The sequence below is a fragment of the Papio anubis genome, chromosome 14 (genome assembly GCF_008728515.1).
Source record: "Papio anubis isolate 15944 chromosome 14, Panubis1.0, whole genome shotgun sequence".
NCBI lineage: Eukaryota > Metazoa > Chordata > Mammalia > Primates > Cercopithecidae > Papio > Papio anubis.
This window is the reverse complement of record NC_044989.1, coordinates 61,841,601-61,854,840: the sequence shown is the minus strand read 5'-3', so window position 1 is coordinate 61,854,840 and position 13,240 is coordinate 61,841,601. Positions and strand designations below refer to the sequence as shown.

The window sequence follows — 13,240 nt, the reverse complement described above, 5'->3', positions numbered from 1 at the left end:
CGCCGGCCGGCCAGCCCCCTCCTCCGCCTCTCTCCCCTCCCCCCCGCCGGTCGGGATCAGTCAGTGTGATCCGAAGCGGGGGAGGGGGGGGGCGGCGGCCGAACGATGTGCGAGAACTGCGCAGACCTGGTGGAGGTGTTAAATGAAAGTAAGTAGCCGCGGTAGCGGCCTGTCGGGGTGCACGGTTTGGGGTCCTCGCGCAGCTCTCTGGCTTCCCCGGGCTGCCGCGGCCTGCGGGAGGCGACGGCCGGGCTGGGCGGCGTGCGGGCCTAGCGCCCTGGGAAGGTGCGCGGTGGCGCGGCCGCCGCGGCGCCTCGGGCCCAACCCGGCCGGGTTACCTGGGCGCCCGAGAGGCGGCCGCCGCGGAGCTCCGGCCCGGCCGGGCCCGGGTGCTCTGGGCTCTCGGAAAGTTTCCTCATTACAGGTGTCAATTAATGAAGGCAGTAATGAGACCCTTGCCGTCTTCACCCCTTTCGCCCCCTTCGCCCTGCCAGGAAGGTGCGGGGAGGTGGGGTCGGAGGACGAGGCTTTCCTCCGCAGTCCAAGCCCTCCGGCGGCCCTCTTTGATTTCCAGCGTGCTGCCAAGGCCTCTCTTACCTGTTAATTTTCATTAAGCTCCCCGGGAGCAGGGTGGTGGTTTTTCCCTCCCTTGCGGGTGTGTGGGTGTCTTAAACACTTCAGCCAGACCTTAAATAGCTGAAAACGAACTGTGATAGTGATGACTGGAACCTTCATACCTATTTTAAAAATAAATTTGTTAATGATGCTTCTTAGTGTAGCATTCACCGCTTTAATGGTAAATTCTGTTAGGCAGAGCACTGTGCTACACATACCATCCCGGGATAGTTATGGCCTGTCTCTCCTGGAAGGAAAGGCCTTTTACCTGATACTTTACTTTCTATTAAAGAGGGTACGTTGATCTTTTCTGGCCTTTTTATTTTATTTTCGACCCTTGCAAGATGGTATTTCAGCTTATAGAAGATATATGGCAAATCACCTACTTCTGGGCCTAAAGGCCTGGTTGGCAAAGGTGAATTAGATGGATCAATTTACAAAAAGTTGGTTGTTGAAAAATGCTCACTTATGAACAGTTTATGTGGGTTTTGGATTTGTATTCTGTTTGTGATATTTCCACAGATAGACTTTCAGACTATCTAATTTTGTAATACAATTCACTCAATTGATTTATAAAATATACCATGGTGTTTGTGTTTGAATTTTACTTTGTGTTTGAATGTCACTTGAATGACCAAAGACAACAATAAAAGTGGAAGGGTTCTAACTTAATTTCAACTCCGTATTTACTTCCTGATAGATGGAATAGGCTTTTGCACATATTCCAACTATTGGTTCTGGTATTTGTGTCACCCTAAATTATCCTAGAATTTTAAGATTATTTGTGTGTATTTTGAGATGTTTTTATTTCTGGTGCAGGTGGTTTACGATATGATAAACTTAAATCTTCAATACTTACTGTATTTTATATATCAGATACAAGTTGTGTGATTGTTTGTTATGCTGAACTTGGAAAGTTAATAGCTTTGCAGTGTAATATGAGGAACAAGTACTTAATTTCGTTGGTGATTTTAAATATATATATATTTTTCCCCCGAGACAGAGTTTTGCTCTTGTTGCCCAGGCTGGAGGGCAATGGCAGGATCTTGGCTCACTGCAACCTCTGCCTCCCAGGTTGAGGCGATTCTCCTGCCTAAGCCTCCCGTGTAGCTGGGAATACAGGTTCCCCCCACCATGCCCGGCTGATTTTCATATTTTTAGTAGAGATGGGATTTCACCATGTTGGTCAGGCTGGTCTCGAACTCCTGACCTTGTTATCTGCCTGCCTCGGCCTCCCAAAGTGCTAGGAATACCGGCGTGAGCCACTGAGCCTGGCTGATTTTAAAATATCTTAAACTTGGAAAATTTTAAACAAAACATCTGAAGAAAGTAAAGTTTATTTTTTGAAAACAGGTGGCATCTTGATCATAATGAAAGCTCTTATTTAAGATTATCTGGGAAACCCCTAGAACTTTGGTTAGAAGCACTGAAAAATGCAATGCATTTATGGAGAGTTAGCAATGTGGAGAATTGAGACAGAATTTAGCTTTTATTACCTTTAAGCAAATACAGTTAGTTCAACCAGGTTCACAAAATCTGGTCATGTGCACCCTCTAAGAAACCTGTTTTAATGAATAAGTAAGGATTTTCTATTTGTGTGTAAGCCAGTGCACTCTAAAAATACATAATTTCTTAATATTGCCTTTGAGGCTCAATATAAAAATTTAACTCTTAATAATCTCACAGTGATGCTTCCTTTTTAAAAAAATTTACAGCCGGGGGCAGTGGCTCTTGCCTGTAATCCCAGCAATTTTCGAGGCCGAGATTGGCGGATCACCTGAGGTTGGGAGTCAAGACCAGCCTACTAACATGGAGAAACTCCGTCTCTACTAAAAATATAGAATTAGCCTGGCATAGTGGCACATGCCTGTAATCCCAGCTACTCGGGAGGCTGAGGCAGGAGAATCGGTTGAACCCGGGAGGCAGAGTTCGCGCCATTGCACTCCAGCCTGGGCAACAAGAGCGAAACTCTCTCAAAAAAAATTTTTTCTACTTCAACAATTTTATGTGTAGTTTATACCACACTATTACAAGTTGTTTTTTTCCCTGTAGTTCTTTACTTATCCATGGCTATGATGGAGCATGATAATGAACATGAGTGGTTGGAGCTTGATAAAACTTGTTGAAGTAGATTATATGTGTTTCTTGTGATCTCATTTGCAGTAATTACCTATAAAGTCTGCCCTTTTCCCCCCTGTAACTTGTACAAAGATGAACATCAGTTCAACCTTGATCTAGAAATTCAGAGTTGGCCAGGTGACTCTGAATACAGCTCACGCCTGTATTCCCAACACTTTGGGAGACCGAGGTGGGCGGATCACAAGGTCAGGAGCTTGAGACCAGCCTGGCCAATATGGTGAAACCCCATCTCTACTAAAAATGCACAAATTAGCTGGGTATGGTGGTAGGCGCAGGTAGTCCCAGTTGCTTGGGAGGCTGAGGCTGGAGAATTGCTTGAATCCCAGTAGGCAGAGGTTGCAGTGAGCCGCGATCGTGCCACTGCACTCCAGCCTGGGCGACAGAGCAAGACTCCATCTCAAAAAAAAAAAACAAATTCACAGTTACAGTCCTCCCAAAATGTGCTCAGAATTTATCTTTAAATATAACACCCTGTAACAGTTTAGCCAGCTAAGAGAAGCAATAAAATTGTGCATATTTTTGGGTGGTGTGTTTCCAGGTTATGTTGAAAAATATGTAATTAGTGTTAAACCAACCTCACAAAACAGATGTGGTGATGCGCCCCTGTAATCCCACTAGGCAGGAGGCTGAGGCAGGAGGATTGTTTGAGGCTGGGAGTTTGAGACCAGCCTAGACAACATAGTAAGACTGCTTTTTTTTTTTTTTTTTTTTTTTTTTTGAGACAGAATCTTGTTCTGTCACCCAGTCTGGAGTGCAGTGGCATGGTTTCGGCTCACTAGAACCTCTGTCTCCCTGGGTTCAGCAGTTCTCCTGCCTCGGCCTCCCAAGTGGCTGGGATTACAGGCACAAGTCACCATGCCCAGCTAATTTTTGTATTTAGTAGAAATGGGGTTTCACCATATTGGCCAGGCTGGTCTTGAACTCCTGACCTTGTGATCCACCCGTGTTGGCCTCCCAAAGTGCTAGGATTAACAGGCATGAGCCGCCGCGCCCGGTGAAGACAGCTTTCCTTAATAAACAAACCAAAAGCCCTATTTCTTGTGAAATTTACACTGATCACCCTTAGAGAAGGCTACCTGGACAAGCAAGAGTGTAATAATTTTTTTTTTTTTTTGACATGGAGTCTAGCTCTCACCCAGGCTGGAGTGCAGTGTCGGCTCGCTGCAACCTCCACCTCCCGGGTTCAAGTGATTCTTCTGCCTCAGCCTCCTGAGTAACTGAGACTACAGGCACCCGCCACCTCGCCCAGCTGAGTTTTGTATTTTTAGTAGAGATGGGATTTTGCCATGTTGGCCAGGCTTGTCTCGAACTCCTGACCTCAGGCGATCTGCCTGCCTGGGCCTCCCAAAGTGCTGCAATTACAGGAGTGAGCCAACGTGCCTGGCCTAAAAATTTTGTTTAAAAAAGTTTTAGTTGATAAGTAATTTTTACATATTCATGGGGTACATAGTGATGTTTCAGTACATAAAAAGTATAGTGATCAGTTGAAGACAATTGGTATATCCATCATCTCAAACATTTAGCATTTGCATTAGGAACATTGAATGTTCTCCTAGCTATTTTCAGCTGTATCATATATTACTGTTTTTTTCAGACAGGGTTTCTCTCCCGTTGCCCAGGCTGAAGGGCAGTGGTATGCTCTTGGGTCACTACAGCCTCCGCTTCCTGGGCTTAAGCAGTCCTCCTGCCACATCCTCCCAAGTAGCTGGGGCTACAGGTGTGTGCCACCAAGCCCAGCTGATTTTCGTGTTTTTAGTAGAGATGAGGTTTCACCATGTTGGCCAGGCTGCTGTTGAACTCCTGAACTCAAGTGATCTGCCCGCCTTGGCTTCCCAAAGTGGATTAGAGGCATGAGCCACCATGCCCGGCTTGTGTAATATATTATTGTTAACCGTAGTCATTCTGTAGTGGTATAGAACACTAGAACTTAATCCTCCTATCTCATTGTAATTTTGTATCCTTTAACAAATCTCTCCCTATCTCTCCCCTCCCTCTACCATTCCCAGCAAATTTTGTGTGTGTTTTTGTTTATTAATAGAGACAGGGTCTCGCATTGTTGCCCAGGCTGGTCTCAAACTCCTGGCCTTAAGCCGTTCTCCTGCCTAAGCCTCCCAAAGTACTGGGATTACAGGCATGAGCCACCATGCCTGGCTAGATAATTGTGTTTCAAATGAAAGGGTAGACATAGTGTGGGTAGTACAGCTTTATATCAGATATGCAGTCTTTTTGATAAGAGTAACGACTTCATGTGGAATGTTTAAAGTTTGGCAGAATGCAATATCGTTAAAATAAAAATTAGTAACAAAGATTGTGAACAGTTCCTTTTGTCATCAGTTTTTGGTGAGAGTATTAGTATTATTAGTTATACCTCTAGTCCTGAGAATCTGAAGCTGTAAAGTTTCACTATGGAAACATGCAGAGGCATACAGATACAGAATTGTGCTTACAGGTTGAGGACCCATTGAAGTGTGTTCCTGGAAGCAGACTAAGGATCCTATCATAAGTACCGTGCTCCCCCCCTCCCCCCCTCCCCCGCTGCACCCACCCTTTTAAAATATAATCTTGACCCATATCATAAAAGTTGAAACTACATTTCAAAATCATGTTTGACTTTAGTGTTAGAATGACCAGTCCCAACGATACTAAAATATTGGACTTGCCATTTTCTTTTAATGCTTCATTTTTAAAACATTAAAAAAGCTTGGATGTATTGAGTAAATTTTGCTGTTATCATTTTGTGGGCTTGCATTCTGTTTAGGATAAATTTTAAATTTCTATTCCTCTGCTTCTGCTTGTTCTGTTGAGTTTGTATGATAACTGCTTTTGTAGTTACTTTTGTGAATCAGTTTACAAAGGCCAAAGCATTTCTAGATCTTGGTGAGGAGTTGGAGGCCTAAAGTTACATACTTTAAGCCATCACCATAGCAAACTCACTAGTAAATTGAGGTTATTTACCTCATAAGGTAAATTTCTCTGAAAGCAGAGTGAAAATTATATCGTACATCTTTTTTTTTTTTTTTTTTTTTTTTTTTGAGATGGAGTCTCACTCTGTCGCCCAGGCTGGAGTGCTGTGGCACGATGAGCCACCGTACCTGGTGTATGTCATTGTTTTAAACCATTTATATGTTGTAGATTTTACTCTCTATATTCGTTTAGTGGGTTATAGTTTACCAAATTGTCCAAAATGGATAATTCATGTGAGATAGGCAAGAGCAGTATTGTATCCCAATACCAATTGGTGAAAAAGTTGAACTTCACAAAGGATAAGTAGTTTGCCAAGATCACTTGTCAACCTGCATAGTCAAATTTGAGATGGAACTCAGCTACTCTATCTGTATTTGCAGAATAATTCTGTTGTGTTTATTTTGTTGTTGGTGGTGGTTTTGAGACGGAGTCTTACTCTGTTGCCCAGGCTGCAGTGCAGTGGCTCCACCTCAGCTCATTGCAACTTCCGCCTCCTTGGTTCAGCTACTCTGCCTCAGCCTCTCGAGTAGCTGGGATTAGAGGCGCCTGCCACCACGCCCAGCTAATGTTTGTATTTTTAGTAGAGATGGGTTTTCACCAGTTTGGCCAGGCTGGTCTCGAACTCAGACCTCAGGTGATCCACCCGCCTCAGCCTTTCAGTATGTTTTATTATTAAAGCAGATTATTTTATTGAGGAGTTTGTGTTGGGTACTTAAGTACTTTGCATGCTGCTGATTTAATCAGTTCTTTGAGGGAGGTACTCTATCCTTTTCAGATGAGAGAACCAAGATTTATAGAGTTTATGTGACTTGCTTAGGGTCACATGTGACTGTGTTTGGTGGAACCACAGGACTTAATCCCAGATTAGGCTAACAGTTCTTTTTTTTTTTTTTTTGAAAAGGCGTTTCACTCTTGTTGCCCATGCTGGAGTGCAATGGCATAATCTAGGCTCGCTGTAACCTCCACCTCCTGGGTTCAAGCGATTCTCCTGCCTCAGCCTCCTGAGTAGCTGGGATTACAGGCATGCACCACCATGCCTGGCTAATTTTTGTAATTTTAGTCGATGTGGGGTTTCACCATGTTGGCCAGGCTGGTCTTGAATTCCTAACCCCAGGTGATCCTCCTCCCTTGGCCTCCGAAAGTGTTGGGTTTACAGGCGTGAGCCATCCTGCATGGCCTAAAAGTTCTTGCTAGTTACATTGTATAAATTTTATGATGATCTGTCTGAATCATCACTGTTCAGTTGGCAAAGTAAAAATATCATGTTTTATGTATCTTCAAAAATTCAGACAGACAAATTTCTGTGGTAATTGTAGTAGGAATTCAAAAGTGGTAATAAATACAGCTGAATAAGAATCTTTTTCATTGAAAAAAAATTTTAATTTTTTGATTTTTAATTTTTTAAGAGATAGCGTATCACCCGTGCTGGGGTGCAGTGGCTCAATTATAGCTCACTGCAGCCTTAAGCTTTTGGGCTCAAGTGATCCTCCTGCCTCGGCCTCCCAAGGTATTGGAGTACACTGTATCCGACTGAGAATCTTTCTTAATACTGTTATTCTGCAGTGAGCCGTTGAATAAAACTACATGTTTCCAGGACTTTTTAGATACTCTAAGTATATGGGTACTAAAGCAATTAATAACATACCTTTTTCAGTAGACATTTAATCTAAAGTTAGAATTTTTTTTCCCCCCTGTTTAGAGATGGGGTCTTACTCTGTCATCCAGGCTGGAGTGCAGTGATGTGATTCTTGTACACTGTAACCTCGACCTCCTGGGCTCAAGCAAGTTTCCTGCCTCACCCTCCTGAGTAGTCGGGAACTATAGGTATATGCCAGCACACGTGGCTGCCTTTTTTTTTTTTTTTGAGACAGAGTTTCCCTCTGTCTCCCAGGCTGGAGTGCAGTGGTACAGTCTCGGCTCACTGCAACCTCTGCCTTGGGGACTCAAGCAGTTCTTGTGCCTCAGCCTCCCAAGTAGCTGGGATTATAGGCATGTGTCATCATGCCGGGGTAATTTTTCTATGTTTAGTAGAGATGGGGTTTTGCCATGTTGGTCAGGCTGGTCTCAAAACTGCTGGCCTCAAGTGATCCGCCTGCCTCAGCCTCCCAGAGTGCTGGGATTACAGGTGTGAGCCACTCTGTCCAGTCCTCCTGAATTGATATATTTTTTTTTTTGAGTCTCACTCTGTGGCCCAGGCTGGAGTGCAGTAGCATGATCTTGGCTCACTCAACCTCCACTTCCTGGGTTCGAGTGATTCTCCTGCCTCAGCCTCCTGAGTAGCTGGGATTACAGGTGTGTACCACCATGCCCAGCTAATATTTGTGGTTTTTGTAGAAATGGGGTTTCACTATGTTACCTAGGCTGTTCTCAAACTCCTAGCCTCAAGTGATTCACCCACCTTGGCCTCCCAAAGAGCTGGCATTACAGGCATGAGCCATCACACCTGGCTGATTTTTTTTTTTCTTTTCTTTTTTTTTCCTGAGCTGGAGTCTTGCTCTGTCACCCCAGGCTGGAGTGCAGTGGCGCGATCTTGGCTCACTGCAACCTCCACCTCCTAGGTTCAAGTGATTTTCCTGCCTCAACCTCCCGGGTAGCTGGGATTACAGGCACCCACCACCACGCCTAGCCAATTTTTGTTGTGTTTAGTAGAGACGAGGTTTCACCATGTTGGCCAGGCTGGTCTTGAACTCCTGACCTTGTGATCTACCCTCCTTGGCCCCCCAAAATGCTGGGACTACAGGTGTGAGCCACTGCATCTGGCTGAAAACATGTTTTTATATAAGATTTCATTTTGTATGAAATTTAATGTATCTGTTTCCAGTTCTCCCATATTATGAATAATGCTGAAAATGTACATCTTTCTACTTAAATCTTTTAACTACATCCGTGGTTCTTTTAGATACCTAGAAGTGACTTTACTATGTCAAAAAATATAAACATTTTTCATTATTTGCATACTCTTTGCTTGCGAGAAAGGATATATTGATCTTTTAGTCATGCCTGTATAAGGACACTTTCACCTGTGTTGAATATTATCCTTTAGAAAGTGTTATTTTAGCAGGGCATGGTGATGTGTGCCTCTAGTATTCCCAGCTACTCAGGAGGTTGACGTGGGAGGATCACTTGAGCCCTGGAATTCAAGGCCAGCCTGGGCAACATAGCAAGACTTCATCTCTTAAAAAGAAAGTTATTTTGGCAGAAAATGTAATAAGCAATTACTAGTAAATTTAACCATTCGTATTTTTATTTAATGAATTGTATGTGTTCTTTTTCTGTGTTTCAGATTTCAGTGTTTTGGGTTTTTATTTTTATTTTTTTGAGACGGAATTTCGCTCTTGTTCCCTAGGCTGGAGTGCAATGGTTTGATCTTAGCTGGCTGCAACCTCTGCCTCCCAGGTTCAAGTGATTCTCCTGCCTCAGACTCCCGAGTAGCTGGGATTACAGATGCCTGCCACCACATCTGGCTAATTCTTTTGTATTTTTAGTAGAGACCGGGTTTCATTCTGTTGGCCAGGCAGATCTTGAACTTCTGAGCTCAAGTGATCCACCTGACTCAGCCTCCCGAAATGCTGGGATTACAGGTGTGAGCTGCCGTGCCCGGCCCCTCTTACCTTCTTTCAAAATTCAAAGCTCACTTTTTTTATAACTTGTAAGTTTTCTTGATAAGAATGAAACAACAAAAAGCTCACCTTTACCAGTTTTTTTTTTTTTTTGAGATAGAGTCTTGTCCTGTTGCCAGGCTGGAGTGCAGTGGCGCAATCTTTGCTCACTGCAACCTCCGCCTCCTAAGTTCAAGCGATTATCCTGCCTCAGTCTCCAGAGTAGCTGGGACTGCAGGCGTGCGTCACCACGCCCAGCTAATTTTTATATTTTTAGTAGAGATGAAGTTTCTCCATGTTGGCCAGGATGGTCTCCATCTGACCTCGTGATCCACCTGTCTCGGCCTCCTGAAGTGGTGGGATTACAGGCATGAGCCACCACGCCTGGCCTACTACCTGTTTTATAAATCGGAATTCTATGTAAGATTTCTTTTGAGGAGAAAAGGGTATACTGTAGTCCCCCCTTATCCAAGTGGGATGTGTTCTGAGACCTGCCGTGGATACCTGAAACCACAGATGGTGCTGTATCCTATATACTGTTTTTTTCCCTCATTATTTTGAGAACTTTAACCTTTTCACTTCAAATAAGCTTTTCTTTGGCATATCTGAATTACTAGTATCGCTGCTCTTGCACTCTAGGGCCATTATTGGGTAAAGTAAGGGGTACTTGAATACAATCATTGTGTACTACCACAGTGGATCTGATAACCAGATGATTCACGTCCTAGATGGGACAGCACAGGATTTCATCATGCCAGTCGGAATGGCAGACAATTTAAAACTTATAAATTGTTTATTTCTGGAATTTTCCATTTATTCTTGGACCATGGTTGATTGTGGGTAACTATGGAAAGCAAAGCCAAAGATAAGAGGGGGACTGTTGTAGTTTCTTAATAAGCTTGAAAACTGTTAGTAATACTATGTGGGTGCTCAAAAAAAGCCAACATAACATAAAACTGTTTTCAAGTATCTTTGTTTTTTTGAGGTGGAGTCTCACTCTGCCGCTCAGCTTGGAGTGCAGTGGTGCGATCTCGGCTCACTGCAAGCTCTGCTTCCCAGGTTCACACCATTCTCCTAACTCAGCCTCCCGAGTAGCTGGAACTATAGGTGTCTGCCACCACACCTATCTAATTTTTTTGTATTTTTAGTGGAGACAGGGTTTCACTGTGTTAGCCAGGATGGTTTCGATCTCCTGGCCTCGTGATCTGCCCGCCTTGGCCTCCCAAAGTGCTGGGATTACAGGCGTGAGCACGCCCGGCTTTTTTTTTTGAGACGAGAGTCTTGCTCTGTCGCTCAGGCTGGAGTACAGTGGCTTAATCTCAGCTCACTGAAGCCTTCACCTCCTGGGTTCAAGCGATTCTCCTGCCTCAGCCTCCTGAGTAGCTGGGATTACAGATGCCTGCCACCACGCTCGGCCAGTTCTTTTGTATTTTTAGTAGAGATAGGGTTTCACCGTGTTGGCCAGGCTGGTTTCGAACTCTTGACCTCAAGTGATCCATCCGTCTTGGCCTCCCTAAGTGCTAGGATTATGGGTGTGAGCTACTGTGCCCGGCCTGTTTTCAAGTATCTTAAGAATTGTGCCCAAATTTTAGGAGGTGGTGTCATGCTTATGAAGTTGGAATACTGTGATGAATTACATTTAGTACAGTGATGATCATACACTTCTGTAGCTATTTGAACACTGAAATTTCTTAGTGTTTTCCTTGAAGGTACTTCCTTTGTAAGAGTCATGAGAAATAGAATGATTTATCTAAGGTCACACAGCTAAGAAGTAGCAGGGGTAGGACTAGAATTTAGTTGTTCTTTCTTTTTCTCAGTGTACTTTTCATTAACCAAGCTATCTTTATTTTTATTTTTAAATTTTTATTTATTTATTTATTATTTATTTTTTTGAGACGGAGTCTCGCTCTGTCGCCCAGGCTGGAGTGCAGTGGCGCAATCTCGGCTCACTGCAAGCTCCGCCTCCCGGGTTCACGCCATTCTCCTGCCTCAGCCTCCTGAGTAGCTGCGACTACAGGCGCCCGCCACCGCGCCCGGCTAATTTTTTCTATTTTTAGTAGAGACGGGGTTTCACCGAAGTCTCGATCTCCTGACCTTGTGATCCGCCCGTCTCGGCCTCCCAAAGTGCTGGGATTACAGGCGTGAACCACCGTGCCTGGCCTGTATATACCTTCTTATGCTTTCAAGTTTTGACTTAAATGATTCTTTTTCAGAGAAGTCTTTCCCGAACACCCTGTCTGAAGTAGCTCTGGTTCTTTTTGTTCATAGGATTTACCACAATTTAGAATTATGTATTTATGTAACTAATTTTTTTATTCTATGAGACTATCAGTTCTGTGATTGCGACTGTTATTACTGTTTTACAGTGCCTGCATGTGGTAGGATCAATGTTTATTTAAGGTATCTGAAAAATCTTAAGATCACTGTGGGTTGATAATAGAAGGGAAAACAAGAGTAGGCTAGATGTGGTGGTTTTTTTTTTTCAGTTTTCTTGGATATATCAAGTACTGTCAGTCCATTTTTTTTTTTTTTTTTTGAGACGGAGTCTTGCTCTGTCCCCCAGGTTGGAGTGCAGTGACCGGATCTCAGCTCACTGCAAGCTCCGCCTCCCGGGTTTACGCCATTCTCCTGCCTCAGCCTCCTGAGTAGCTGGGACTATAGGCGCCTGCCACCTGGCCTGGCTAGTTTTTTGTATTTTTTAGTAGAGACGGGGTTTCACCATGTAGACCAGGATGGTCTTGATCTCCTGACCTAGTGATCCGCCTGTCTTGACCTCCCAAAGTGCTGGGATTACAGGCTTGAGCCACCACGCCCGGCCTACTGTCAGTCCTTGATTTTGTGATGTCTTGTTTGCCACCTCCTTCATAAAATGGTACTTTTTGTTGCTGCTGCTCTTTGTTTTTGGAGACAGGGTCTCAGTCTGTTGCTCAGGCTGGAGTGCAGTGGCGTGATCCTAGCTCACTGCAGCCTTGACCTCCTGGGCTCAAGAGAGCCTCCTAAGTAGCTGGCACTACGAGTGCTCATGATGACACCTGCCTTGCTTGCTTATTTATTTGAGAATGGGTTTTACTATATTTCCCAGGCAGGTCTCGAACTTCTGGTCTCAAGTGATTCTCCCACCTCAGCCTCCCAAAGTGCTGGGATTGCAGGCATGAGGCGCCACACACACTGCTTTATTAGTTTGTGTTTTTAGCACCTGTGGGTTAAATTTAAGGTTGAGAATTATTATTCTTTTTGAATTAGTTGGGATTCTGTCTCAAGGACCAGAAAAAACAGCTTCTTTGGCAGAAACAGAAAGGGTTTTTTTTTTTTTTTTTTTAAAGATGGAGTTGTGCTCTTGTTGCCCAGGCTGGAGTGCAGTGGCCGGACCTTGGCTCACTGCAAGCTCCGCCTCCCGGGTTCACGCCATTCTCCTGCCTCAGCCTCTGAGTAGCTGGGACTACAGGCGCCTGCCACCTTGCCCGGCTAGTTTTTTTGTATTTTTTAGTAGAGGCGGGGTTTCACTGTGTTCGCCAGGATGGTCTCGATCTCCTGACCTTGTGATCCGCCCGTCTCGGCCTCCCAAAGTGCTGGGATTACAGGCTTGAGCCACCGCGCCCAGCCTTGTATTTTCAATAGAGACGGGGTTTCTCCATGTTGGTCAGGCTAGTCTCAAACTCCCAACCTCAGGTGATCTGCCCACCTCAGCCTCCCAAAGTGCTGGGATTACAGGCTGAGTCACCGCGCCCAGCCGAGAAAGGGTTTTTCTTTAAAAGCTGTAAGTAGGCAGTCTAGGTGTATATTCAGGTGTGCTTTACTTTTAATCATTGGGTTTATAACATCATCAGGACTTTATTTCTCTGTGTGGCTTGCTGTGCTTCCTTGGTTTTGACCTCAGTTTGGCCCTTCCTATGGTAACAGAAATGTCTACTGCACCCTATTTA

General features: G+C 44.3%; 1 protein-coding gene across 1 annotated transcript in view; it reads left to right on the top strand.

Annotated features, from left to right (window-relative positions):
* Positions 1-13,240, top strand: part of USP34 (ubiquitin specific peptidase 34) — a 292,591-nt gene continuing 279,351 nt past the window's right edge. The window contains exon 1 of the mRNA XM_031655230.1: positions 1-148. Coding sequence (XP_031511090.1) covers positions 106-148 — 43 coding nt within the window. The 5' untranslated portion in view covers positions 1-105. The remainder of the gene's footprint in view (positions 149-13,240) is intronic.